A 27,500-nucleotide genomic window follows, 5' to 3' on the forward strand; every position below is an offset into this window, starting at 1 on the left:
ATAGGAAGAGGTAGAGGAAGAGGAAGAGGTAGAGGTATAGGAAGAGTTATAGGAAGAGGTATAGGAAGAGGTAGAGATATGGGAAGAGGTAGAGGTAGAGGAAGAGGTATAGGAAGAGGTAGAGGATGAGGTAGAGGAAGAGGTATAGGAAGAGGTAGAGGTAGAGGAAGAGGTAGAGGAAGAGGAAGAGGTAGAGGTATAGGAAGAGGTAGAGGAAGAGGAAGAGGTAGAGGTATAGGAAGAGTTATAGGAAGAGGTATAGGAAGAGGTATAGGAAGAGGTAGCGGAAGAGGAAGAGGTAGAGGTAGAGGAAGAGGTATAGGAAGAGGAAGGGGTTAGAGGTATTGGAAGAGGTATTGGAAGAGGTATAGGAAGAGGTAGAGGAAGAGGTATAGGAAGAGGTAGAGGTATGGGAAGAGGTATAGGAAGAGGTAGAGGAAGAGGTAGAGGAAGAAGTAGAGGTATAGGAAGAGGTAGAGGAAGAGGTATTGGAAGAGGTAGAGGAAGAGGAAGAGGTAGAGGTATAGGAAGAGGTATAGGAAGAGGTAGAGGAAGAGGTATAGGAAGAGGTAGAGGAAGAGGTATAGGAAGAGGTATAGGAAGAGGTATAGGAAGAGGTAGAGGAAGAGGTAGAGGAAGAGGTATTGGAAGAGGTAGAGGAAGAGGTAGAGGAAGAGGTAGAGGAAGAGGTATAGGAAGAGGTATAGGAAGAGGTAGAGGAAGAGGTATAGGAAGAGGTAGAGGAAGAGGTATTGGAAGAGGTAGAGGAAGAGGTAGAGGTATAGGAAGAGGTATAGGAAGAGGTAGAGGAAGGAGTAGGAGGAGGACGAAGACAAGAACAAAGAAGGGGACCAGGCAATAGACGGAGACATATTTCCGACGACATTAGGGCTACTTTGGTGGACCATGTCATAAATCATGGCCTGACGATGAGGGAGGCAGAGAGTTCAGCCCAACCTGACTCGCTACACGGTAGCATCCATAATACAGACATTTAAACTGGAGAACAGGTATGTCTTTAACTTTCTACACTAGACTGTACCTATGTAATTGTTGCACATCATTTTGCATCACAGTACAATACAATGTAGTCCTACAATATTAGGTCTATGCTCCTCAGTGAACAAAACAAATAGGTATAGTGCTTGAGAAGTACATTGTAATACACTTGTGATGTTACTGTGTACAGTATGACAGTACACTATGTTGAAAAGCACCTGACCAATGACATCACATTCTTGCATTTTCTATAGAAGTGCCAGACAACCTCCTGAGGGTCAAAGGCCACGTCTGTTCACCCATGAACTGGCCGTTGTCAATCGAGTGTTGGGAAACAACACCACGATCCGTCTACATCAACTACGAGAGCTAATTATCACAGATCACACAACCTTCCATAATATCAACCGTGTCAGTATGTCCACACTCTGAAGCATCTGGCGTCAACACCAACTTATGATGGAGCAGCTGTCCAGGGTTCCATTTCAGAGGAACACAGTTAGAGTCAAAGACCTTCGCTAAGACTGTGTGCAAGTAAGTGTCACTGTACTAAACTGTAATACAGTAATGGCAGTAGATTGTGTCCTATGGTTCTGCATAGATACATTCAGACAAAGCAGTAGGTGGGGGGGCGGGGGGGGGGGGGGGGGGGGGTTGTCTGTGGGGGCACCTGCTTTGCCTGTAGCTTGTAGTTTTGACTGAATGTGTCTGACCCAACCCACCCCCATCCTTGTGTGAAAATGTAGACATTGTAGTTCTGTGTTTTGAGTTAAGCCATATTCACGGTACAGTGTATGCATCTTCTGTTACAGAGTCCTGGACTTTGACGCAGCTGCACAGCCTCATGAGTTCATTTTTATTGATGAAGCTGGATTCTATCTGGCTTAAAACCAGGCGTCGGGGCCGACATGTTATAGGACAAAGAACCGTTGTGAATGTCCCTGGGCAGCGAGGGGTAATGTTATAGGACAAAGAACCGTTGTGAATGTCCCTGGGCAGCGAGGGGTAATGTTAGAGGACAAAGAACCGTTGTGAATGTCCCTGGGCAGCGTGGGGGAAATATCACCTTGTGTGCCTCCATTAGTCTGCAAGGAGTTCTCCATCACCATGCCACCCTAGGTCCCTACAATACTGCGCACATAATCCTACTTCTGGATGCACTACATAATGCAGTTGTACAGGACGGACCAGAGCAGCCCAGGTTTGTTGTTATCTGGGATAATGTTAGTTTACACCGGGCTGCTCTGCTCAGGGACTGGTTCACCAACCACAATAACTTCACAGTTGTATACTTGTATACTTGTCCACTTACTCCCCATTTCTCAGTCCGATTGGGTCAGTCCAGAGTTGGATACGGCGCGCAAGGCGATCATTTCTCCGTTGCCTAGCCAGGGATGACATTGCTTGTGATGTGGATGAGACGATGTGGCCAGACCATAACAGAAGGCGGATCCATAAACCATCCACCCCATCCCTTACAATCCCTTACAATACAATTTTTTTTGTTTACCGTTTGCACTGTAATTTTACTGTAATTATTTTTGTTTGTGAGTTTACAGTAACATATTGTATTTATTACTGTATTGTAATTCTACTTTTCTTTGTGTTTTTTTTTGTCGTTGTAAAAACCTGTAATGGCAAAAAAAATAAGCTGTATATATTTTTTTCTGAAGCCTTTATATTTTTGTGTTCATTGAAATGTGAGTAGATATACTGTACTGGAACAATCTTTTACAGAAGTCTGTATGAGAAAATTAAAAAGATATACAAAGTCTTAAAGACAGCAGTGTTTTGTATAAAGTACAGTGTGTTGTTGCTGCCTTGAAAGAGTCATTTAAATGGTGCATGTGTGTATGTATCATTTTGTTGCAAAAATTCAATTTTTTAAATTAGATTGTTAGGTTTTGATTGCAGAGTTTCATTTTGACATAGAAGTGAGATGTTTATCTCCAAGTGTTGTGTCTTATTTGGCTTGTGTGTTGAGTTTTTAACACAATGAGCCAATGTAACGGCTGTCTTCAGGAATGGACCAAAATGCAGCGGAGTTAGTATTCATCTTTCAATTTAATTAGAAAGAACACTATAACAAACAAAACAAGGAAACTGACAGCCAACAGTCCTGTCAGGTGCAAACACACTAAACAAGAAACAATTACCCACAAAACCCAAAGGAAAAACATGCTCCTTATGTGTGACTCCCAATCAGCAGCAACGAGCTTCAGCTGTGCCTGATTGGGAGCCACACACATGGCCCAAAACAAAGAAATACCAAAACATAGAAAAAGGAACATAGAACGCCCACCCAATGTAACACCCTGGCCTAACCAAAATAAAGAACAAAAAACCCCTCTCTATGGCCAGGGCGTTACAGCCAAATCCCGCTCAGCTGTGTTGTGTGAGACACATTCCGCAACAAGTGTGTAAGCCATCGCAAAAAAATTGTCAACAAAAGTGAAATAAACAATCAGAAATAAACAGTAAATATTACACTTACAAAAGTTCCAAAAGAATAAAGACATTTCAAATCTCATATTATGTCTATATACAGTGTTGTAATAATGTGCAAATAGTTAAAGTACAAAAGGGAAAATAAATAAATATAAATATAGGTTGTATTTATAATGGTGTTTGTTCTTCACTGGTTGACCTTTTCTTGTGGCAACAGGTCACAAATCTTGCTGCTATGATGGCGCACAGTGGTATTTCACCCAGTAGATGTGGGAGTTTATCAAAATTGGATTTCTTTTCAAAATCTTTGTGGGTCTGTGTAATCTGAGGGAAATATGTGTCTCTATGGTCACACATTTGGCAGGAGGTTAGGAAGTGCAGCTCAGTTTCCACCTCATTTTGTGGGCAGTGTGAACATAGCCTGTCTTCTCTTGAGAGCCAGGTCTGCCTTCGGCGGCCTTTCTCAATAGCAAGGCTCTGCTCACTGAGTCTGTACATAGTCAAAGCTTTCCTTAAGTTTGGGTCAGTCACGTTGGTCAGGTATTCTGCCACTGTGTACTCTCTGTTTAGGGCCAAATAGTATTCTCTGTTTTTTTGTTAATTCTTTCCAATGTGTCAAGTAATTATCTTTTTGTTTTCTCATGATCTGGTTGGGTCTAATTGTGTTCCTGTCCTGTGGCTCTGTGGGGTGTGTTTGTGATCAGAGCCCCAGGACCAGCTTGCTTAGGGGACTCTTCTCCAGGTTCATCTCTCTGTAGGTGATGGCTTTGTTATGGAAGGTTTGGGAATCGCTTCCTTTTAGGTGGTTGTAGAATTTAATGGCTCTTTTCTGGATTTTGATAATTAGCGGGTATAGGACAATTTCTGCTCTGCATGCATTATTTGATGTTCTACGTTGTACACGGAGGATATTTTTGGTGAGCGGACCCCGGACCTCACAACCGTAAAGGGCAATGGGTTCTATAACTGATTCAAGTATTTTTAGCCAGATCCTAATTGGTATGTCAAATGTTACGTTCCTTTTGAAGCAATAGAAGGCCGTTCTTGCCTTGTCTCTCAGATCGTTCACAGCTTTGTGGAAGTTACCTGTGGCGCTGATGTTTAGGCCAAGGTATGTATAGTTTTTTTGTGTGCTCTAGGGCAGCGGTGTCTAGATGGAATTTGTATTCATGGTCCTGGGATCTGGACCTTTTTTGGAACACCATTATTTTTGTCTTACTGAGATTTACTGTCAGGACCCAGGTCTGACAGAATCTGTGCAGAAGATCTAGGTGCTGCTGTAGGACCTCCTTGGTTGGGGACAGAAGCACCAGATCATCAGCAAACAGTAGACATTTGACTTCAGATTCTAGTAGGGTGAGGCCGGGTGCTGCAGACTGTTCTAGTGCCCTCGCCAATTTGTTGATATATATGTTGAAGAGGGTGGGGCTTAAGCTGCATCCCTGTCTCACCCCACATCCCTGTGGAAAGAAATGTGTGTTTTTTCCAATTTTAACCACTTGTTGTTTGTGCACATGGATTTTATAATGCCGTATGTTTTTCACCCCAACACCACTTTCCATCAATTAGTATAACAGGCCTTCATGCCGAATTGTCAAAAGCTTTTTTGAAATCCACATCGTCAAACCTTTGCCTTTTGATTTGTTTTGTTTGTTTGTCAATTAGGGTGTGCAGGGTGAATACGTGGTCTGTCATACAGGACTTTTGTAAAAATCTAATGTCAGATTTGCTCAGCACATCGTTTTCGCTTAGGAAATGTACGAGTCTGCTGTTGATAATAATGCAGAGGATTTTCCCAAGGTTGCTGTTGATGCATATCCCACGGTAGTTGTTGGGGTCAAATTTGTTTCCACTTTTGTGAATTGGGGGATTTATCAGTTTTTGGTTCCAAATATTGGGGAAGATGCCAGAGCTAAGGATGATGTTAAAGAGTTTATGTATAGCCAACTGGAATTTGTTGTCTGTATATTTTATCATTTCATATAGGATTCCATCAACACCACAGGCCTTTTTAGGTTGGAGGGTTTGTATTTAGTCCTCTAGTTCATTTAATGTAATTGGAGAATCCAGTGGGTTGTGGTAGTCTTTAATAGTTGATTCTAAGACATGTTATTGACCATGTATATGTTTTTGCTGTTTGTTCTTTGTCATAGAGACAAAAAGATTGGAGAAGTGGTTTATCCATACATCTGCGTTTTGGATAGATAACTCTTCGTATTGTTTGTTTAGAGTTTTCCAATTTTTCCAGAAGTGGTTAGATTCTATGGATTCTTCAATTACATTGAGCTGATTTCTGACGTGCTGTTCCTTCTTTTTCCGTAGTGTATTTCTGTATTGTTTTAGTGATTCACCATTGTGAAGGCGTAAACTCAGGTCTTCTGGGTCTCTATGTTTTTGGTTGGATAGGTTTCTCAATTTCTTTCTTAGGTTTTTGCATTCTTCATCAAACCATTTGTAATTTTTGCAATTTCTTTTAGGTTGTCTGCTTGAAATGTTTAGATTTGATAGGGAAGCTGAGAGGTCAAATATACACCTTCACTATTACATTGAGATGCTTGGTTCAGGAAATTGTCTAAAAGGGATTGAATTTGTTGTTGCCTAATTGTTTTTTGGTAGATTTATACACTACTTTCCTTCCATCTATAGCTTTTCTAAATATTACTCAGTTCCTTTGGCTTTGATGCCTCATGATTGAGTATTGCTCTGTTCAGGTAGACTGTGATTTTGCTGTGTTCTGATAGGGGTGTCAGTGGACTGACTGTGAACGCTCTGAGAGACTCTGGGTTGAGGTCAGTGATAAAGTAGTCTACAGTACCAAGAGATGAGCTATAGGTGTACCTACCATAGGAGTCTCCTTGAAGCCTACCATTGACTATGTACATACCCAGCGTCTAACAGAGCTGCAGGAGTTGTGACCCGTTTTTGTTGGTTATGTTGTCGTAGTTGTGTCTAGGGGGGTATATTGGGGAGGGAATGCTGTCACCTCCAGGCAGGTGTTTGTCCCCCTGTGTGCTGAGGGTGTCAGGTTCTTGTCCAGTTCTGGCATTTAGGTCACCACAGACTAGTACATGTCCATGGACAGCCTATGTCTGTCTGTCTATATGTCTGTCCACACACACACACACACACACACACACACACACACACACACACACACAAACTAATACTGGTTTAATTAGCAAGACACTGACAACAGGGCCCTCACACAACAACCCTACTCAACTCTACTCAGTCACACTGACTTGAGTTACAATTATAAAGGCCATGGGGGAGAGCTGGAATGATAGAGAGAGAGAGAGAGAGAGAGAGAGAGAGAGAGAGAGAGAGAGAGAGAGAGAAATGGATAGGGGGCAGTTGTCAAGGGGTAGAAAAATGGAGATTGAGTAGAGAAAGTAAAAGGTTAAAGGAGAGATGGAGACAAGGAGAGGGTTAGGGTTGGAGAGAATGAGAGGGTTAGGGTTGGAGAGATGGATGGGGTCAGGGTTGGAGAGATGGATGGGGTTAGGGTTGGAGAGAATGAGAGGGTTAGGGTTGGAGAGATGGATGGGGTTAGGGTTAGAGAGAATGAGAGGGTTAGGGTTGGAGAGATGGATGGGGTCAGGGTTGGAGAGACGGAGAGGGTTAGGGTTGGAGAGATGGATGGGGTTAGGGTTGGAGAGATGGAGACAAGGAGAGGCTTAGGGTTGGAGAGAATGAGAGGGTTAGGGTTGGAGAGATGGATGGGGTCAGGGTTGGAGAGACGGAGAGGGTTAGGGTTAGAGAGAATGAGAGGGTTAGGGTTGGAGAGATGGATGGGGTCAGGGTTGGAGAGAATGAGAGGGTTAGGGTTGGAGAGATGGATGGGGTCAGGGTTGGAGAGATGGAGACAAGGAGAGGCTTAGGGTTGGAGAGATGGATGGGGATAGGGTTGGAGAGATGTATGGGGTTAGGGTTGAAGGGAATGAGAGGGTTAAGGTTGGAGAGATGGATGGGGTTAGGGTTGGAGAGAATGAGAGGGTTAGGGTTGGAGAGATGGATGGGGTCAGGGTTGGAGAGACGGAGAGGCTTAGGGTTGGAGAGATGGATGGGGTTAGGGTTGGAGAGATGGAGACAAGGAGAGGGTTAGGGTTGGAGAGATGGATGGATGGGGATAGGGTTGGAGAGATGGATGGGGTTAGGGTTGAAGGGAATGAGAGGGTTAAGGTTGGAGAGATGGATGGGGTTAGGGTTGGAGAGAAGGAGAGGGTGAGGGTTGGAGAGATGGAGACAAGGAGAGGGATAGGGTTGGAGAGACGGAGATGGTTAGGGTTGGAGAGAAGGAGAGGGTTAGTGTTGGAGAGAAAGAGAGGTTAGGGTTGGAGAGAAGTAGACAAGGAGAGGGATAGGGTTGGAGAGAAGGAGAGGGTGAGGGTTGGAGAGATGGAGACAAGGAGAGGGATAGGGTTGGAGAGACGGAGAGGGTTAGGGTTGGAGAGAAGGAGAGGGTTAGTGTTGGAGAGAAAGAGAGGGTTAGGGTTGGAGAGAAGTAGACAAGGAGAGGGTTAGGGTTGGCGAGATGGAGAGGGATAGGGTTGGAGAGAATGAGAGGGTTAGGGTTGGAGAGACAGAGACAAGGAGAGGGTTAGGGTTGGAGAGATGGAGACAAGGAGAGGGTTAGGGTTGGAGAGATGGAGAGGGTTAGGGTTGGAGAGACGGAGAGGTTTAGAAAGATGGAGACAAGGAGAATGTTAGGGTTGGAGAGATGGAGAGGGTTAGGGTTGGAGAGACGGAGAGGGTTAGGGTTGGAGAGACGGAGAGATGGATGGGGATAGGGTTGGAGAGATGGATGGGGTTAGAAAGATGGAGACAAGGATAGGGTTAGGGTTGGAGTGAAGGAGAGGGTAGGGTTGGAGAGATGGATGGGGTCAGGGTTGGAGAGACGGAGAGGGTTAGGGTTAGAGAGAATGAGAGGGTTAGGGTTGGAGAGATGGATGGGGTCAGGGTTGGAGAGACGGAGAGGCTTAGGGTTGGAGAGATGGATGGGGTTAGGGTTGGAGAGATGGAGACAAGGAGAGAGTTAGGGTTGGAGAACTGTATGGGGTTAGGGTTGAAGGGAATGAGAGGGTTAAGGTTGGAGAGATGGATGGGGTTAGGGTTGGAGAGAATGAGAGGGTTAGGGTTGGAGAGATGGATGGGGTTAGGGTTGGAGAGAATGAGAGGGTTAGGGTTGGAGAGATGGATGGGGTCAGGGTTGGAGAGACGGAGAGGCTTAGGGTTGGAGAGATGGATGGGGTTAGGGTTGGAGAGATGGAGACAAGGAGAGGGTTAGGGTTGGAGAGATGGATGGGGATAGGGTTGGAGAGATGGATGGATGGGGTTAGGGTTGAAGGGAATGAGAGGGTTAAGGTTGGAGAGATGGATGGGGTTAGGGTTGGAGAGAAGGAGAGGGTGAGGGTTGGAGAGATGGAGACAAGGAGAGGGATAGGGTTGGAGAGACGGAGAGGGTTAGGGTTGGAGAGAAGGAGAGGGTTAGTGTTGGAGAGACGGAGAGGGTTAGGGTTGGAGAGAAGTAGACAAGGAGAGGGATAGGGTTGGAGAGACGGAGAGGGTTAGGGTTGGAGAAAGAGAGGGTTAGGGTTGGAGAGAAGTAGACAAGGAGAGGGTTAAGGTTGGAGAGAAGGAGAGGGATAGGGTTGGAGAGAATGAGAGGGTTAGGGTTGGAGAGAAGGAGAGGGTTAGTGTTGGAGAGAAAGAGAGGGTTAGGGTTGGAGAGATGGAGACAAGGAGAGGGTTAGGGTTGGAGAGATGGAGAGGGTTAGGGTTGGAGAGAAGGAGAGGGTTAGGGTTGGAGAGATGGAGACAAGGAGAGGGTTAGGGTTGGAGAGATGGAGAGGGTTAGGGTTGGAGAGACGGAGAGGGTTAGAAAGATGGAGACAAGGAGAATGTTAGGGTTGGGGAGATGGAGAGGGTTAGGGTTGGAGAGACGGAGAGGGTTAGGGTTGGAGAGACGGAGAGATGGATGGGGATAGGGTTGGAGAGATGGATGGGGTTAGAAAGATGGAGACAAGGATAGGGTTAGGGTTGGAGAGAATGAGAGGGTTAGGGTTGGAGAGATGGATGGGGTCAGGGTTGGAGAGACGGAGAGGGTTAGGATTAGAGAGAATGAGAGGGTTAGGGTTGGAGAGATGGATGGGGTCAGGGTTGGAGAGCCGGAGAGGGTTAGGGTTGGAGAGATGGAGACAAGGAGAGGCTTAGGGTTGGAGAGATGGATGGGGATAGGGTTGGAGAGATGTATGGGGTTAGGGTTGAAGGGAATGAGAGGGTTAAGGTTGGAGAGATTGATGGGGTTAGGGTTGGAGAGAATGAGAGGGTTAGGGTTGGAGAGATGGATGGGGATAGGATTGAAGGGAATGAGAGGGTTAAGGTTGGAGAGATGGAGAGGGTTAGGGTTGGAGAGATGGATGGATGGGGTTAGGGTTGAAGGGAATGAGAGGGTTAAGGTTGGAGAGATGGATGGGGTTAGGGTTGGAGAGAAGGAGAGGGTGAGGGTTGGAGAGATGGAGACAAGGAGAGGGATAGGGTTGGAGAGACGGAGAGGGTTAGGGTTGGAGAGAAGGAGAGGGTTAGTGTTGGAGAGAAAGAGAGGGTTAGGGTTGGAGAGAAGTAGACAAGGAGAGGGTTAGGGTTGGAGAGAAGGAGAGGGATAGGGTTGGAGAGAATGAGAGGGTTAGGGTTGGAGAGACAGAGACAAGGAGAGGGTTAGGGTTGGAGAGATGGAGACAAGGAGAGGGTTAGGGTTGGAGAGATGGAGAGGGTTAGGGTTGGAGAGACGGAGAGGGTTAGAAAGATGGAGACAAGGAGAATGTTAGGGTTGGAGAGATGGAGAGGGTTAGGGTTGGAGAGACGGAGAGGGTTAGGGTTGGAGAGACGGAGAGATGGATGGGGATAGGGTTGGAGAGATGGATGGGGTTAGAAAGATGGAGACAAGGATAGGGTTAGGGTTGGAGTGAAGGAGAGGGTTAGGGTTGGAGAGATGGAGAGGGATAGGGTTGAGAGATGGATGGGGTTAGGGTTGGAGAGTTGGATGGGGTTAGGGTTGAAGGGAATGAGAGGGTTAGGGATGGAGAGAAGGAGAGGGTTAGAGAGTTGGCGACAAAGAGAGGGTTAGGGTTGGAGAGAAGATTGATGAGTAGCTGGAGGAAGATAAAGACAGTGTGAAAGAGGTGGGAGAGAGGGAGGGAGAGGGGGAAAGATGGATGAGAGAAGTGGCGTCTCTAGGTGTTGAGAAGGGGATGAGGAGAAGAGAGAGGGGGAGGAAGAGAAAATTAGGAGGGGGAGGGAGAAGAGAGAAGATAAGGAGGGGGAGGAGGAGGAGGGGGAGTAGGGGGAGGAGAGGAGGAAATGTGTCTGTGTGTGTGTGCCAGTGTTTGGCACGATGCTGCATTGGCATTGGTTTTTACGACGATAGTTAGTGCTTCGAGCCAGAGACTCACCTTCAGCTGTCTGAGGAGAGGAGAGCTGTCATTCAAACGCTGTGTGTGTGTGTGTGTGTGTGTGTGTGTGTGTGTGTGTGTGTGTGTGTGTGTGTGTGTGTGTGTGTGTGTGTGTGTGTGTGTGTGTGTGTCTAACTGTTCTCATGATACACACTTCAAACACACTCCTCCTCCTTCTTCCAGCTATTTATCTCAGTAGAATATTAATATGTAATGAACAGAAGATGAGAACAAGAAAGAGAGGAGAGACAGATGGAAAGAGGGCTAGTGAGGGAAGACAAGTCTATCTAGCTCTCTGTCTCTCCTCTTGGAGTCAGACGGTCAGAGAAAAATAATATCAATCTTTTATTCAACACAACATACATGGGGGGATGTTTTAATAAAGTTGTTCCTTGTTGAAACGTTGGGGAAACGTTGTTGTCAGTCGTTGCTATGACAATCAATTAAGCCAACTGTATTCACTCTTTTACCACAGACATAGAGACAGACAGTACTTCCTATTATGTTCATATAAAGGTGTTGCGTGGGGTGTAATATTCACAGCTATAGGTAAGGGGAACTGACACCTGGATAGAGATACGTCTCCACCTCCTTCCTCTCGCTCTCTCTCGTAGGTCCCCCACATTCTCTCTCTCTCCATCTCTCTCTCTCTAGGGTAGGTCCCCCTCCTCTCTCTCTCTCTAGGGTAGGTCCCCCTCCTCTCTCTCTCTCTAGGGTAGGTCCCCCTCCTCTCTCTCTCTCTAGGGTAGGTCCCCCTCCTCTCTCTCTCTCTAGGGTAGGTCCCCCTCCCCTCTCTCTCTCTAGGGTAGGTCCCCCTCCTCTCTCTCTCTAGGGTAGGTCCCCCTCCTCTCTCTCTCTCTAGGGTAGGTCCCCCTCCTCTCTCTCTCTCTAGGGTAGGTCCCCCTCCTCTCTCTCTCTCTAGGGTAGGTCCCCCTCCTCTCTCTCTCTCTAGGGTAGGTCCCCCTCCTCTCTCTCTCTCTAGGGTAGGTCCCCCTCCTCTCTCTCTCTCTAGGGTAGGTCCCCCTCCTCTCTCTCTCTCTAGGGTAGGTCCCCCTCCTCTCTCTCTCTAGGGTAGGTCCCCCTCCTCTCTCTCTCTCTAGGGTAGGTCCCCCTCCTCTCTCTCTCTCTAGGGTAGGTCCCCCTCCTCTCTCTCTCTCTAGGGTAGGTCCCCCTCCTCTCTCTCTCTCTAGGGTAGGTCCCCCTCCTCTCTCTCTCTCTAGGGTAGGTCCCCCCCCTCTCTCTCTCTCTCTCTCTCTCTAGGGTAGGTCCCCCTCCTCTCTCTCTCTCTAGGGTAGGTCCCCCTCCTCTCTCTCTCTCTAGGGTAGGTCCCCCTCCCCTCTCTCTCTCTAGGGTAGGTCCTCCTCCTCTCTCTCTCTAGGGTAGGTCCCCCTCCTCTCTCTCTCTCTAGGGTAGGTCCCCCTCCTCTCTCTCTCTCTAGGGTAGGTCCCCCTCCTCTCTCTCTCTCTAGGGTAGGTCCCCCTCCCCTCTCTCTCTCTAGGGTAGGTCCCTCCTCCCTCTCTCTCTCTAGGGTAGGTCCCCCCTCCTCCTCTCTCTCTCTCTCTAGGGTAGGTCCCCCCTCCTCTCTCTCCCCTCTCTAGGGTAGGTCCCCCTCCTCTCTCTCTCTCTCTCTCTCTCTCTCTCTCTCTCTCTCTCTCTCCTCTCTCTCTCTAGGGTAGGTCCCCCTCCTCTCTCTCTCTCTAGGGTAGGTCCCCCTCCTCTCTCTCTCTCTAGGGTAGGTCCCCCCCCTCCCTCTCTCTCTCTCTAGGGTAGGTCCCCCTCCTCTCTCTCTCTCTCTCTAGGGTAGGTCCCCCTCCTCTCTCTCCCCCTAGGGTAGGTCCCCCCCCTCTCCCTCTCTCTCTCTAGGGTAGGTCCCCCTCCTCTCTCTCTCTCTAGGGTAGGTCCCCCCCCTCTCTCTCTCTCTCTCTCTAGGGTAGGTCCCCCCCCTCTCTCTCTCTCTCTCTAGGGTAGGTCCCCCTCCTCTCTCTCTCTCTAGGGTAGGTCCCCCTCCTCTCTCTCTCTCTAGGGTAGGTCCCCCTCCTCTCTCTCTCTCTAGGGTAGGTCCCCCCCCTCTCTCTCTCTCTAGGGTAGGTCCCCCTCCTCTCTCTCTCTCTAGGGTAGGTCCTCCTCCTCTCTCTCTCTCTAGGGTAGGTCCCCCTCCTCTCTCTCGGGTTTCAGAGAGGTTTGTGTGTCGTTGTGTTGGTTAATGTTCTGTGATTTCAGGGGAATGTTTGTTAGCTGTTGCTGGTCACGCCTCACAGCCTTCTGTACGTTACTATTAAAGTTGTGTGTAATTCGGATAGGCCCTCTCTTAGTCAAGCTACTGTCATCCCAAATCTTCCCTTCTTTACTGCTAACCCAAGGAGAGAACTACTCCTGTACAGACTACTGCCCTGATGCAGGGAAGGGAACAAGGTTTGGAGCCATGGGTGGGATATGACTCACCTCAGCTACATAGACACAGTAAACATCATATTATAACAGTGTGCTGATAGACACAGGAAACATCATATTATAACAGTGTGCTGATAGACACAGTAAACATCATATTATAACAGTGTGCTGATAGACACAGGAAACATCATATTATAACAGTGTGATGATAGACACAGGAAACATCATATTATAACAGTGTGCTGATAGACACAGTAAACATCATATTATAACAGTGTGATGATAGACACAGGAAACATCATATTATAACAGTGTGCTGATAGACACAGTAAACATCATATTATAACAGTGTGATGATAGACACAGGAAACATCATATTATAACAGTGTGCTGATAGACACAGGAAACATCATATTATAACAGTGTGATGATAGACACAGGAAACATCATATTATAACAGTGTGATGATGTAATAAGAAGATATGTACATCACTGTACATGCCTGATTTTGTACTGCTCTCTCCTATGAATCACATTACATGCTTGTGTCTGTGTGTTCTGGAGATCAAAGGTCAGCTTCACTTGTGTCTGTGTGTTCTGGAGATCAAAGGTCAGCTTCACTTGTGTCTGTGTTTTCTAGAGATCAAAGGTCAGCTTCACTTGTGTCTGTGTGTTCTAGAGATCAAAGGTCAGCTTCACTTGTGTCTGTGTGTTCTGGAGATCAAAGGTCAGCTTCACTTGTGTCTGTGTGTTCTGGAGATCAAAGGTCATCTTCACTTGTGTCTGTGTGTTCTAGAGATCAAAGGTCAGCTTCACTTGTGTCTGTGTGTTCTAGAGATCAAAGGTCAGCTTCACTTGTGTCTGTGTGTTCTGGAGATCAAAGGTCAGCTTCACTTGTGTCTGTGTGTTCTGGAGATCAAAGGTCAGCTTCACTTGTGTCTGTGTGTTCTAGAGATCAAAGGTCAGCTTCACTTGTGTCTGTGTGTTCTGGAGATCAAAGGTCAGCTTCACTTGTGTCTGTGTGTTCTGGAGATCAAAGGTCAGCTTCACTTGTGTCTGTGCTCCTCTATCTCTCTCTTTCCTCTACAGTACAGTACCTGCTGTCATGACACCATAGGTCTTTACCCTACACTGTGTTTACTAGATTCCATCTCTCTTTCTCTCTCTGTTATAGCTAAGTGCAACTTCTTCAGTCTCTAGTCCAGACCACACTTCACCTTAAGCACCTTCTCCTATAAACTCATGAAAGTTTAAAGGGATTCTCTATCTTTTTTCTTTATTTCATGTTGTAGTATATACTGTCATTAGCTGCAGTGCTTGGCTGGGACAGTCTCTCCCTAACAATGTCTGTTTTCTGGCTCAGAGCTGACGTGTGTGTTCCGGGGTGTGTGTGTTCCGGGGTTGTGTGTTCCGGGGTTGTGTGTGTTCCGGGGTGTGTGTGTTCCGGGGTTGTGTGTGTTCCGGGGTTGTGTGTGTTCCGGGGTTGTGTGTGTGTGTGTTCCGGGGTTGTGTGTGTGTGTGTTCCGGGGTTGTGTGTGTGTGTGTTCCGGGGTTGTGTGTGTGTGTGTTCCGGGGTTGTGTGTGTGTGTTCCGGGGTGTGTGTGTGTGTGTGTTCCGGGGTTGTGTGTGTGTGTGTTCCGGGGTGTGTGTGTGTTCCGGGGTTGTGTGTGTGTGTGTTCCGGTGTGTGTGTGTGTGTTCCGGGGTTGTGTGTGTCTGTTCCGGTGTGTGTGTGTTCCGGGGTTGTGTGTGTGTGTTCCGGGGTTGTGTGTGTATGTTCCGGGGTTGTGTGTGTGTGTGTTCCGGGGTTGTGTGTGTGTGTGTTCCGGGGTGTGTGTGATTTATTGCGAGGACTGGAGAGCAGGAGAGAGGGTTGTGTTTAGTGTGTGTGTATAAATCTCAAACACTCAGTAGAATGAGAAGTTTGTGGCTGATGCATCCCAGTAATGAAAACACACCTCTCTCACTTCCTGTTTCTAACACACTAAATCAAACAGTATAAAAACACTTTCTCTCTTTTATTTATTTTCTGTCTTTCTCTCGTTCACTGAGGGCATTCTAACACACTAAATAATGTAGGTCTACCGAGTGGCACAGCGGTCTAAGGCACTGCATCTCAGTGCTAGAGGCGCCACTACAGACCCTGGTTCAATTCTAGGCTGTATCACAACCGGCTGTGATTGGGAATCTCATAGGGCAGCGCACAATTGGCCCAGCATCGTCTGGGTTTGGCGGGGGTAGGCCGTCATTGTAAATAAACATTTGTTTTTAACTGACTTGTCTAGTTAAATAAAGGTAAAGAAAATTAAATGTTAATAAACATTATAAACATACACTTTCTATCTTTTATTTATTTCCTGTCTTTCTCTCCTTCTATTATTTATGAACTTTCTCTCTTTTATTCCTGTCTTTTCTATCTCTACCTTCTATCTCTACGTTCTCTGTCTGTGTCTATTCTCCCTTCTTGACATCTCTATTATGCAAGTATAGGTGTTTGATGCTTGTAGGTATATTTTGTGTAGTGGCTGTTTGGCATGCTGCCACGGCGACGGGGGTCATGATGTCATTAGCTGGAGCAAGAGGACAAATCAGGAGAACAAGAACTTTAACCGATCCTCTGGAACACAGTCATAAACAACTGGAGAGGAGAGGAGGAAGTGAGGAGAAGGGGGAGGGAGGAGAGGGAGGAGAGGGGAAGTGAGGAGAAGGGGGAAAGGGAGAGGGAGGAGAGGGGAAGTGAGGAGAAGGGGGAAAGGGAGAGGGAGGAGAGGGGGAGGGAGGAGAAGGGGGAAAGGGAGAGGGAGGAGAGGAGGAAGTGAGGAGAAGGGGGAAGGAGAAAAAAGAGAAGAGAAGAGAGAAGGAGAAGGGGGAGAGGTAGAGGGAGAGGAGGAGAGGAGTGATGGAGAGATGGAGAAGAGAGAGATGGAGAAGAGAGAAAGATATGGGGAAAGAGAGAGATATGGTGATAGAAAGAGACAGAGAGAGAGAGAGACAGACGGAGAGAGCGAGAGAGACAGAGAGAGATAGTGTGTGATAGTGTATATATAATATGTGTGATACTGTAATATATATGTGTGATAGTGTATATATAATATAAGTGATAGTGTGTGATAGTGTATATATGTGTGATAGTGTATATATAATATAAGTGATAGTGTGTGATAGTGTATATATGTGTGATAGTGTATATATAATATAAGTGATAGTGTGTGATAGTGTATATATGTGTGATAGTGTATATATAATATAAGTGATAGTGTGTGATAGTGTATATATAATATACGTGACAGTGTATATATAGTATGTGTGATAGAGTATATATAATATGTCTGATAGTGTATATATAATATGTGTGATACTGTAATATATATGTGTGATAGTGTGTGATAGTGTATATAATATATAGTTGAAGTCGGAAGTTTACATACACTTAGGTTGGAGTCATAAAAACTTGTTTTTCAACCACTCCACAACTTTCTTGTCAACAAACTATAGTTTTGACAAGTCGGTTAGGACATCTACTTTGTGCATGACACAAGTCATTTTTCCAACAATTGTTTACAGACAGATTATTTCACTTATAATTCACTGTATCACAATTCCAGTGGGTCAGAAGTTTACATACACTAAGTTGACTGTGCCTTTAAACAGCTTGGAAAATTCCAGAAAATGATGTCATGGCTTTAGAAGCTTCTGATAGGCTAATTGACATAATTTAAGTCAATTGGAGGTGTACTTGTGGATGTATTTCAAGGCCTACCTTCAAACTCAGTGCCTCTTTGCTTGACATCATGGGAAAATCCAAAGAAATCAGCCAAGACCTCAGAAAATAAATTGTAGACCTCAACAAGTCTGGTTCATCCTTGGGAGTAATTTCCAAACGCCTGAAGGTACCACATTCATCTGTACAAACAATAGTACGCAAGTATAAACACCATGGGACCACGCAGCCGTCATACCGCTCAGGAAGGAGACGTGTTCTGTCTCCTAGAGATGAACATAGTTTTGTGCAAAAAGTGCAAATCAATCCCAGAACAACAGCAAAGGACCTTGTGAAGATGCTGGAGGAAACAGGTACACAAGTATCTATATCCACAGTAAAACGAGTCCTATATCGACATAACCTGAAAGGCCGCTCAGCAAGGAAGAAGCCACTGCTCCAAAACCGCCATAAAAAAGCCTGAATATGTTTTGCAACTGCACATGGCGACAAAGATCGTACTTTTTGGAGAAAAATCCTCTGGTCTGATTGAACAAAAATAGAACTGTTTGGCCATGATGACCATCGTTATGTTTGGAGGAAAAAGGGGGATGCTTGCAAGCTGAAGAACACCATCCCAACTGTGAAGCATGGGGGTGGCAGCATCATGTTGTGGGGGTGCTTTGCTGCAGGAGGGACTGGGGCACTTCACAAAATAGATGGCATCATGAGGAGGGAAAATGATGTGGATATATTGAAGCAACATCTCAAGACATCAGTCAGGAAGTTAAAGCTTGGTTGCAAATGGTTCTTCTACATGAACAATGACCCCAAGCATACTTCCAAAGTTGTGGCAAAATGGCTTAAGGACAACAAAATCAAGGTACTGGAGTGGCCATCACAAAGCCCTGACCTCAATCCAATAGAACATTTATGGGCAGAACTGACAAAGCATGTGCGGGCAAGGAGGCCTACAAACTAGTGTATATATAATATAGGTGACAGTGTTTATATAATATATGTGATAGTGTATATATATGTGACAGTGTATATATAATATATGTGATAGTGTATATATAATATATGTGATAGTATATATATATATGTGATAGTGTATATATATATATATATATATATATATATATATATATATATATATGTGATATGTGATAGTGTGTATATATATATATAAAATGTATGTGATAGTGTATATATATAATATATGTGATAGTGTATATATATAATGTGATAGTGTATATACACTGCTCAAAAAAATAAAGGGAGCACTTAAACAACACAATGTAACTCCAAGTCAATCACACTTCTGTGAAATCAAACTGTCCACTTAGGAAGCAACACTGATTGACAATAAATTTCACATGCTGTTGTGCAAATGGAATAGACAACAGGTGGAAATTATAGGCAATTAGCAAGACACCCCCAATAAAGGAGTGGTTCTGCAGGTGGGGACCACAGACCACTTCTCAGTTCCTATGCTTCCTGGCTGATGTTTTGGTCACTTTTGAATGCTGGCGGTGCTTTCACTCTAGTGGTAGCATGAGACGGAGTCTACAACCCACACAAGTGGCTCAGGTAGTGCAGCTCATCCAGGATGGCACATCAATGCGAGCTGTGGCAAGAAGGTTTGCTGTGTCTGTCAGCGTAGTGTCCAGAGCATGGAGGCGCAACCAGGAGACAGGCCAGTACATCAGGAGACGTGGAGGAGGCCGTAGGAGGGCAACAACCCAGCAGCAGGACCGCTACCTCCACTTTGTGCAAGGAGGAGCAGGAGAAGCACTGCCAGAGCCCTGCAAAATGACCTCCAGCAGGCCACAAATGTGCATGTGTCTGCTCAAACGGTCAGAAACAGACTCCATGAGGGTGGTATGAGGGCCCGACGTCCACAGGTGGGGGTTGTGCTTACAGCCCAACACCGTGCAGGACGTTTGGCATTTGCCAGAGAACACCAAGATTGGCAAATTCGCCACTGGCGCCCTGTGCTCTTCACAGATGAAAGCAGGTTCACACTGAGGACGTGACAGACGTGACAGAGTCTGGAGACGCCGTGGAGAACGTTCTGCTGCCAGCAACATCCTCCAGCATGACTGGTTTGGCGGTGGGTCAGTCATGGTGTGGGGTGGCATTCTTTGGGGGGGCCGCACAGCCCTCCATGTGCTCGCCAGAGGTAGCCTGACTGCCATTAGGTACCGAGATGAGATCCTCAGACCCCTTGTGAGACCATATGCTGGTGCGGTTGGCCCTGGGTTCCTCCTAATGCAAGACGATGCTAGACCTCATGTGGCTGGAGTGTGTCAGCAGTTACTGCAAGAGGAAGGCATTGATGCTATGGACTGGCCCGCCCGTTCCCCAGACCTGAATCCAATTGAGCACATCTGGGACATCATGTCTCGCTCCATCCACCAACGCCACGTTGCACCACAGACTGTCCAGGAGTTGGCGGATGCTTTAGTCCAGGTCTGTTTTGGAGATCCCTCAGGAGACCATCCGCCACCTCATCAGGAGCATGCCCAGGCGTTGTAGGGAGGTCATACAGGCACGTGGAGGCCACACACACTACTGAGCCTCATTTTGACTTGTTTTAAGGACATTACATCAAAGTTGGATCAGCCTGTAGTGTGGTTTTCCACTTTAATTTTGAGTGTGACTCTAAATCCAGACCTCCATGGGTTGATAAATTAGATTTCCATTGATTATTTTTGTGTGATTTTGTTGTCAGCACATTCAGCTATGTAAATAAAAAAGTATTTAATAAGATTATTTCTTTCATTCAGATCTAGGATGTGCTGTTTAAGTGTTCCCTTTATTTTTTTGAGCAGTATATATATATATATATATACATATATATACATATGATAGTGTATATATGATATATGTGATAGTGTATATATGATATGTGTGATAGTGTATATATAATATATGTGATAGTGTATATATAATATGTGATAGTGTTTATATAATATATGTGACAGTGTATATATAATATATGTGACAGTGTATATACACGTGACAGTGTATATATAATATATGTGATAGTGTATATATATGTGACAGTGTATATATAATATATGTGACAGTATATACATGACAGTGTATATATATGTGACAGTGTATATATTATATATGTGACAGTATATATGTGACAGTGTATATATATGTGATAGTGTATATTTAATATATGTGATAGTGTATATATATGTGACAGTGTATATATAATATATGTGACAGTATATATGTGACAGTGTATATATAATATATGTGACAGTATATATGTGACAGTGTATATATAATATACGTGATAGTGTATATATAATATATATGACAGTGTATATATATGTGATAGTGTATATATAATATATGTGGCAGTGTATATATAATATATGTGACAGTGTATATATAATATATGTGACAGTGTATATATAATGTATGTGATAGTGTATATATATGTGACAGTGTATATATAATATATGTGATAGTGTATATATAATATATGTGACAGTGTATATATAATATATGTGATAGTGTATATATAATATATGTGACAGTGTATATATAATATATGTGACAGTGTATATATAATATATGTGATAGTGTATATATATGTGATAGTGTATATATAATATATGTGATAGTGTATATATAATATATGTGACAGTGTATATATATGTGATAGTGTATATATAATATCTTTGACAGTGTATATATAATATATGTGACAGTGTATATATAATATATGTGATAGTGTATATATAATATATGTGATAGTGTATATATAATATATGTGATAGTGTATATATATGTGACAGTGTATATATAATATATGAGACAGTATATATGTGACAGTGTATATGTAATATATGTTATAGTATATATATAATATATGTGATAGTGTATATATATATATATATATATGTGATAGTGTATATATAATATATGTGACAGTGTATATATAATATATGTGACAGTGTATATATAATATATGTGACAGTGTATATATAATATTTGTGATAGTGTATATATATGTGATAGTGTATATATAATATATGTGACAGTGAATATATAATATATGTGACAGTGTATATATAATATATGTGATAGTGTATATATAATATATGTGATAGTGTATATATAATATATGTGATAGTGTATATATAATATATGTGACAGTGTATATATAATATATGTGACAGTGTATATATAATATATGTGATAGTTTATATATATGTGACAGTGTATATATACGTGACAGTGTATATATAATATATGTGATAGTGTATATATAATAAATGTGATAGTGTATATATATGTGACAGTGTATATATAATATATGTGACAGTATATATGTGACAGTGTATATATATGTGACAGTGTATATATAATATAGGTGATAGTGTATATATACGTGACAGTGTATATATAATATATGTGATAGTGTATATATAATATATGTGACAGTGTATATATACGTGACAGTGTATATATAATATATGTGATAGTGTATATATATGTGACAGTGTATATATTATATATGTGATAGTGTATATATATATGTGACAGTGTATATATTATATATGTGACAGTATATATGTGACAGTGTATATATATGTGATAGTGTATATATAATATATGTGATAGTGTATATATATGTGACAGTGTATATATAATATATGTGACAGTATATATGTGACAGTGTATATATTATATATGTGACAGTATATATGTGACAGTGTATATATTATATATGTGACAGTGTGTATATATATGTGACAGTGTATATGTGACAGTGTATATATTATATATGTGACAGTGTGTATATATATATATATATATATATATATATATATATGTGACAGTGTATATATTATATACCCCCACAGCCAGGGTCAGTCAGTGAATTATCAGTGGTGTGAACGTCCAGCGCTGAGACAGACCTCTAACCCTCAAGATGACAGCTAGTCATAACTACACAGCAGATGTGTGTGTGTGTGTGTGTTTCCTCTCGTTCTCTCCTCTTCCCCTCTCAGCATTGTGTGTTTCATCTTTTCAGTTGTTGCTGTGGTTATATTAGGGATTGTATGGTTTTAATGGTGATTTTATGGTTTTAATTGTGATTGTATGGTTTTAATTGAGATTTTATGGTTTTAATGGGGATTTTATGGTTTTAATTGTGATTATATGGTTTTAATTGAGATTTTATGGTTTTAATGGGGATTTTTCTCTATGTCAGATTAATAGTGTCACTAAAGTCACCTTCTCTCCTCCTCCTTCTCCCTCCTCCTACTCCTCTTTTTCCTCCTCCTCCTCTCTCTCTTCTTTTCCTCCTTATACCCCGTCGCTCTCTCTCTCTCTCTCTCTCTCTCTCTCTCTCTCTCTCTCTCTCTCTCTCTCTCTCTCTCTCTCTCTCTACACTCCTCATCTCTCTCTCTCTCTCTCTTCAGGAAGACAATCGAGGTGAAGATTATTGATGATGAGCTTTATGAGAAGAACAAGACCTTCACAATGGAGCTGGGGGAACCGCTGCTTCTGGATGCTGGCCAAAAACACGGTCTGTCTGTCTGTCTGTCTGTCTGTCTGTCTGTCTGTCTGTCTGTCTGTCTGTCTGTCTGTCTGTCTGTCTGTCTGTCTGTCTGTCTGTCTGTCTGTCTGTCTGTCTGTCTGTCTGTCTGTCTGTCTGTCTGTCTGTCTGTCTGTCTGTCTGTCTGTCTGTCTGTCTGTCTGTCTGTCTGTCTGTCTGTCTGTCTGTCTGTCTGTCTGTCTGTCTGTCTGTCTGTCTGTCTATCTGTCTGTCTGTCTGTCTGTGTGTGTGTGTGTGTCGAAAAGCTGCTTAAGTACCAGCCCCTTGTGGCACACTTGGACAGCCTCGGGTGTACAGTAGGTGCAAGCTGGTGGCAGTGATATTTGGCAGTCTCAGCCATGTACACAGATTGCGGGCCTGAAAAAAAAAACTAGGGCAAAGAAATTGGCTAGCTACTGCTCTGTTTCAGCTGTCGTGGGCAGCCTAGCTGTTTGGAGAAGGAGGTGCTGTATGTGCCCTTGAGGGCCGTGCATACAGGGGCCTTTGAAATGTTTGGATCCTTTTTTTGTCAATTTGAATGGTGGATTCAAATAAAGTATTTAAAATGTGTGTGTGTCTGTCTGTTGACGTGTTTAACTATTCTTGTGGGGAGAAGTCCCCACAATAATAGTAAACAAACAAACTGGTGACCTTTTGTTGGTCCCCACAAGGTCAAATGCTATTTCTAGGCGGTTTAGGGTTAAGGATAGTGTTAGAATTAGTTTTAGGAGGCAGGGTTCGTTTTAGGGTTAGCATTAGGCTATAACTAGTTAAGCAAATGTGTCTAAGATACAAGGAATAAGATCATATGCATAACATTAGCTAGCGAGCTAGTCAGCTAACAATATCTAGCTAACAGTACACTTTAACTTGAAGTGAAACCACTTTCTGTCAAAATTAGAAGCATGTAATGTCTAAAAATGTAGCTAGCTAGACTATCTTACCCGTATACATCATGGATGGACACGTCTTCTGTCGGATGACATGGTTGCCCTTAGTTTGAAGATGTAATCCGGAGACAGGTGTTTTCTCCATCTCCTTACCTGTCATACTCGAATTCCACTGATTTCAAAACTCGGTCCTCCAGAAAGTGGAGCGCATACACGTAAGGTTAGCTAGCTAACAGTACACTTTAACTTGACATTAGGTTTATGCAGTTTTTCTACGCAATAAAACAATTCAAAGCTGCGTTAGAAAGGATTACCTAGACATACTTACCAGCTCAAATAGACAGAAGCGTGCTATATGGCAGCCCAATCCAAACTCATATCTCGGCATGACCAGCCCACTCATTATCTTAGCCAGTCATGGCTAACGGAAAGGTTGCTAATTTTTTCGGAGCTTAATCAACTGGGCTCGTAATTTAACCATTTAATGTGTATTTACAGATGGCATACATGTTTGTTATTAAGGCAAATTTAAGTTCACATGTTCCAGAAGGCATTTTCTGCCCCAAAAAAACACATTTTGATAAAAACAAAGTTTACGTTTAAATGGCTCTCCTGTGAAGTAGTGACCCGCGACATACGCGTAGTTTCCTGAAACAGGTCACATATGACTGAAATGATACGTAGTGTTGAGATATGACCGGAATGATTCTCTCTCTCATTTTTCTAATATGTCGTGAATAAGACTCCATATGTTTCATGTTCAACATGAAAAGGCACCAGCCTCGGGCAGAATTTCATTAATAGAATATGTAGCGTTAGCGTGATTTTGTTTGACATACTGCTTAGCTTGTGTCTGGAGGCTAATGATAACCACCAGCAGTGTCAAGTGTTGTGTTAGCGTAGCTTGTGTCTAGGCGCTATTGATAACAGGTTGGTGTGATTTAATTATGCAGCGATAGTGATGCTAGCTAGTGAACGCATACACATACTCGCTTGATGTCACAGCCACGTACACACACACACACACACACACACACACATTTTACAGCAGAGGATGAGTTTTCTGAAAGCCACATTAGCTACAAAGCTTTCTGGGAACTCGTCCCATCAGCCCATCTTGGCCCTCCTTCACATTTTCTGACCTGTCCGTCATTCCCCCGTTTCCTAGGCGACTCCAATGAGAACAAGCCGACGGATGACGAGGTGGCCAAGATGGGCTGTCCCAGTCTGGGAGAAAACACACGGATAGAGGTGGTCATTGAAGAGTCTTACGAGTTCAAGGTACCTGTGTGTCTGTGTTCATTTGAGTCCTCTTTTAGTATGTTTGGGGTATGTTTTGGGCATTTGTTTTGTATATTTGTTTTGGGCATTTTTTTTGGGTCTATACCGGCGAACATTAAAAAAAGTTTTAGAAAAAAGTTAAAAAAAATATATCCATCTCAAGATGTGCATCGGCCAATTAAAATCATTGACGTAGTTGCACGTGATAAATGCAAGATTTCTTACAGGAAATCATCACTGCCACCTTGTCAGGTTAGCATAAGGCTAAATGTGCCAGGTTATGTAATGGGAACAGCTAACGTAACGTTTTATCACTTGTAAACTTAAACTTTTTCTAATGTTGGCAAGACCCTTTGTGTTTTATCTTCTGTTCAATCTTCAGACAGCTTTTAGAATGTTTTGTGTATTCATTTTGTGTATCATTTGTGTGTGTGTGTGTGTGTGTGTGTGTGTGTGTGTGTGTGTGTGTGGTGTGTGTGTGTGTGTGTGTGTGTGTGTAGTGTGGGGTGAATACACTTATGAGAAGAGCTAAGAAGGTATAGTTTCTCTTTCAGTCTCTGTATTAATAATATGCTTGTGTGTTTCTGTACGCGAGTGCATGGGTGTGTGTGTGTGTGTGTGTGTGTGTGTAAAACCTCTTTAATAAGCACATTTAAAAAAACAACTACTAACTTATTTCTCACTGTAATGACTATATAAGCTGAATCATAACTTGAGATGAACTGAGGCCTAAATTCAATCAGATCAAGCGTTAACCCAATCAGCTCAAGCGTTAACCCAATCAGCTCAAGCGTTAACCCAATCAGATCAAGCGTTAACCCAATCAGATCAAGCGTTAGTCCAATCAGCTCAAGCGTTAGCCCAATCAGATCAAGCGTTAGCCCAATCAGATCAAGCGTTAGCCCAATCAGATCAAGCGTTAACCCAATCAGATCAAGCGTTAGCCCAATCAGATCAAGCGTTAGCCCAATCAGATCAAGCGTTAACCCAATCAGATCAAGCGTTAGCCCAATCAGATCAAGCGTTAACCCAATCAGATCAAGCGTTAGCCCAATCAGCTCAAGCGTTAGCCCAATCAGCTCAAGCGTTAGCCCAATCAGATCAAGCGTTAGCCCAATCAGATCAAGCGTTAGCCCAATCAGATCAAGCGTTAGCCCAATCAGATCAAGCGTTAGCCCAATCAGATCAAGCGCTAACCCAATCAGATCAAGCGTTAGCCCAATCAGATCAAGCGTTAGCCCAATCAGATCAAGCGTTAGCCCAATCAGATAAAGCGTTAGCCCAATCAGATAAAGCGTTAGCCCAATCAGATAAAGCGTTAGCCCAATCAGATAAAGCGTTAGCCGGCGATAGCAGACACCCGCGTAGCAGATGTTTTGTTGGTGTCGGAGTTGGAGCTGTCAAATCGGTGAGCAGCTCCAGATCGTTGTCACGAAGCCGCACCCCGCCCTAACTCATATTAAAAGTTCAGAACTAGAAAGTGTAGGCTATATGCACATTATTACGCTCAAATTGAAAATAATCCTTAAAGTAAATAATGAGTATTTCTATCAGTCTAATGGAGGATTAGATCACATCTGACATTCCAGTGTTAGAACTGGTAAACAAGGCTGCATTCCAGTGTTAGAACTGGTAAACAAGGCTGCATTCCAGTGTTAGAACTGGTAAACAAGGCTGCATTCCAGTGTTAGAACTGGTAAACAAGGCTGCATTCCAGTGTTAGAACTGGTAAACAAGGCTGCATTCCAGTGTTAGAACTGGTAAACAAGGCTGCATTCCAGTGTTAGAACTGGTAAACAAGGCTGCATTCCAGTGTTAGAACTGGTAAACAAGGCTGCATTCCAGTGTTAGAACTGGTAAACAAGGTTGCATTCCAGTGTTAGAACTGGTAAACAAGGATGCATTCCAGTGTTAGAACTGGTAAACAAGGATGCATTCCAGTGTTAGAACTGGTAAACAAGGCTGCATTCCAGTGTTAGAACTGGTAAACAAGGCTGCATTCCAGTGTTAGAACTGGTAAACAAGGCTGCATTCCAGTGTTAGAACTGGTAAACAAGGATGCATTCCAGTGTTAGAACTGGTAAACAAGGATGCATTCCAGTGTTAGAACTGGTAAACAAGGATGCATTCCAGTGTTTAGAACTGGTAAACAAGCTGCATTGAACTGGTAAACAAGGCTGCATTCCAGTGTTAGAACTGGTAAACAAGGCTGCATTCCAGTGTTAGAACTGGTAAACAAGGTTGCATGTGACTTAATGCAGCCAATGGAAATCTCCTCTGGATCTGGTGACACCAGTATATAGCTTGGATTGTTGTTTTGGATTGTTTGTACATTAATTTTATTTTTGGAGTTTGAGGAAAAAAAACGCTTTACTAATTAAATGAATTATTATTATTATTATTATTGTCCGCTTTATGTATAATTCCAGGAGCCGCTTGTGGATTTGACAGCTCTAACACAGTTCTACCTCCGACACCGTCAAAACAACCACTATGCAGATGTTGGCTGAAGCGGATCTGATTGAATCAACCCTCCGTTTTTTTGTTTGGTGTTGCTGTAAATCCTTACCGTTAAGATCCACGAGCATGAGGGCTCTATTCAACCTGGATGGCAAGAAGCGTTACAGATTGCAAGCGTTTCGCTACACCCCGCCATAACCTCTGCTAAACACGTGTATGCGACCAATAACATTTGATTTGATTGTCTGATAGAAATGTAAAGGTCATTTCGGATGGAGCCGACACATGGTCGTTTTACCGTCAATACAGC

General features: G+C 43.5%; 1 protein-coding gene across 1 annotated transcript in view; it reads left to right on the plus strand.

Moving 5' to 3' along the window:
- LOC106578109 (sodium/calcium exchanger 1) overlaps positions 1 to 27,500 on the plus strand; it is a 42,804-nt gene that overhangs the window by 10,289 nt on the left and 5,015 nt on the right. The window contains exons 2-3 of the mRNA XM_082965322.1: positions 22,444 to 22,550; positions 24,618 to 24,730. Of these exons, the coding sequence (XP_082821448.1) occupies positions 22,444 to 22,550; positions 24,618 to 24,730 (220 nt within the window). The remainder of the gene's footprint in view (positions 1 to 22,443; positions 22,551 to 24,617; positions 24,731 to 27,500) is intronic.

The sequence above is a fragment of the Salmo salar genome, chromosome 18, assembly GCF_965601325.2.
Source record: "Salmo salar chromosome 18, fSalSal1, whole genome shotgun sequence".
Classification (NCBI taxonomy): domain Eukaryota; kingdom Metazoa; phylum Chordata; class Actinopteri; order Salmoniformes; family Salmonidae; genus Salmo; species Salmo salar.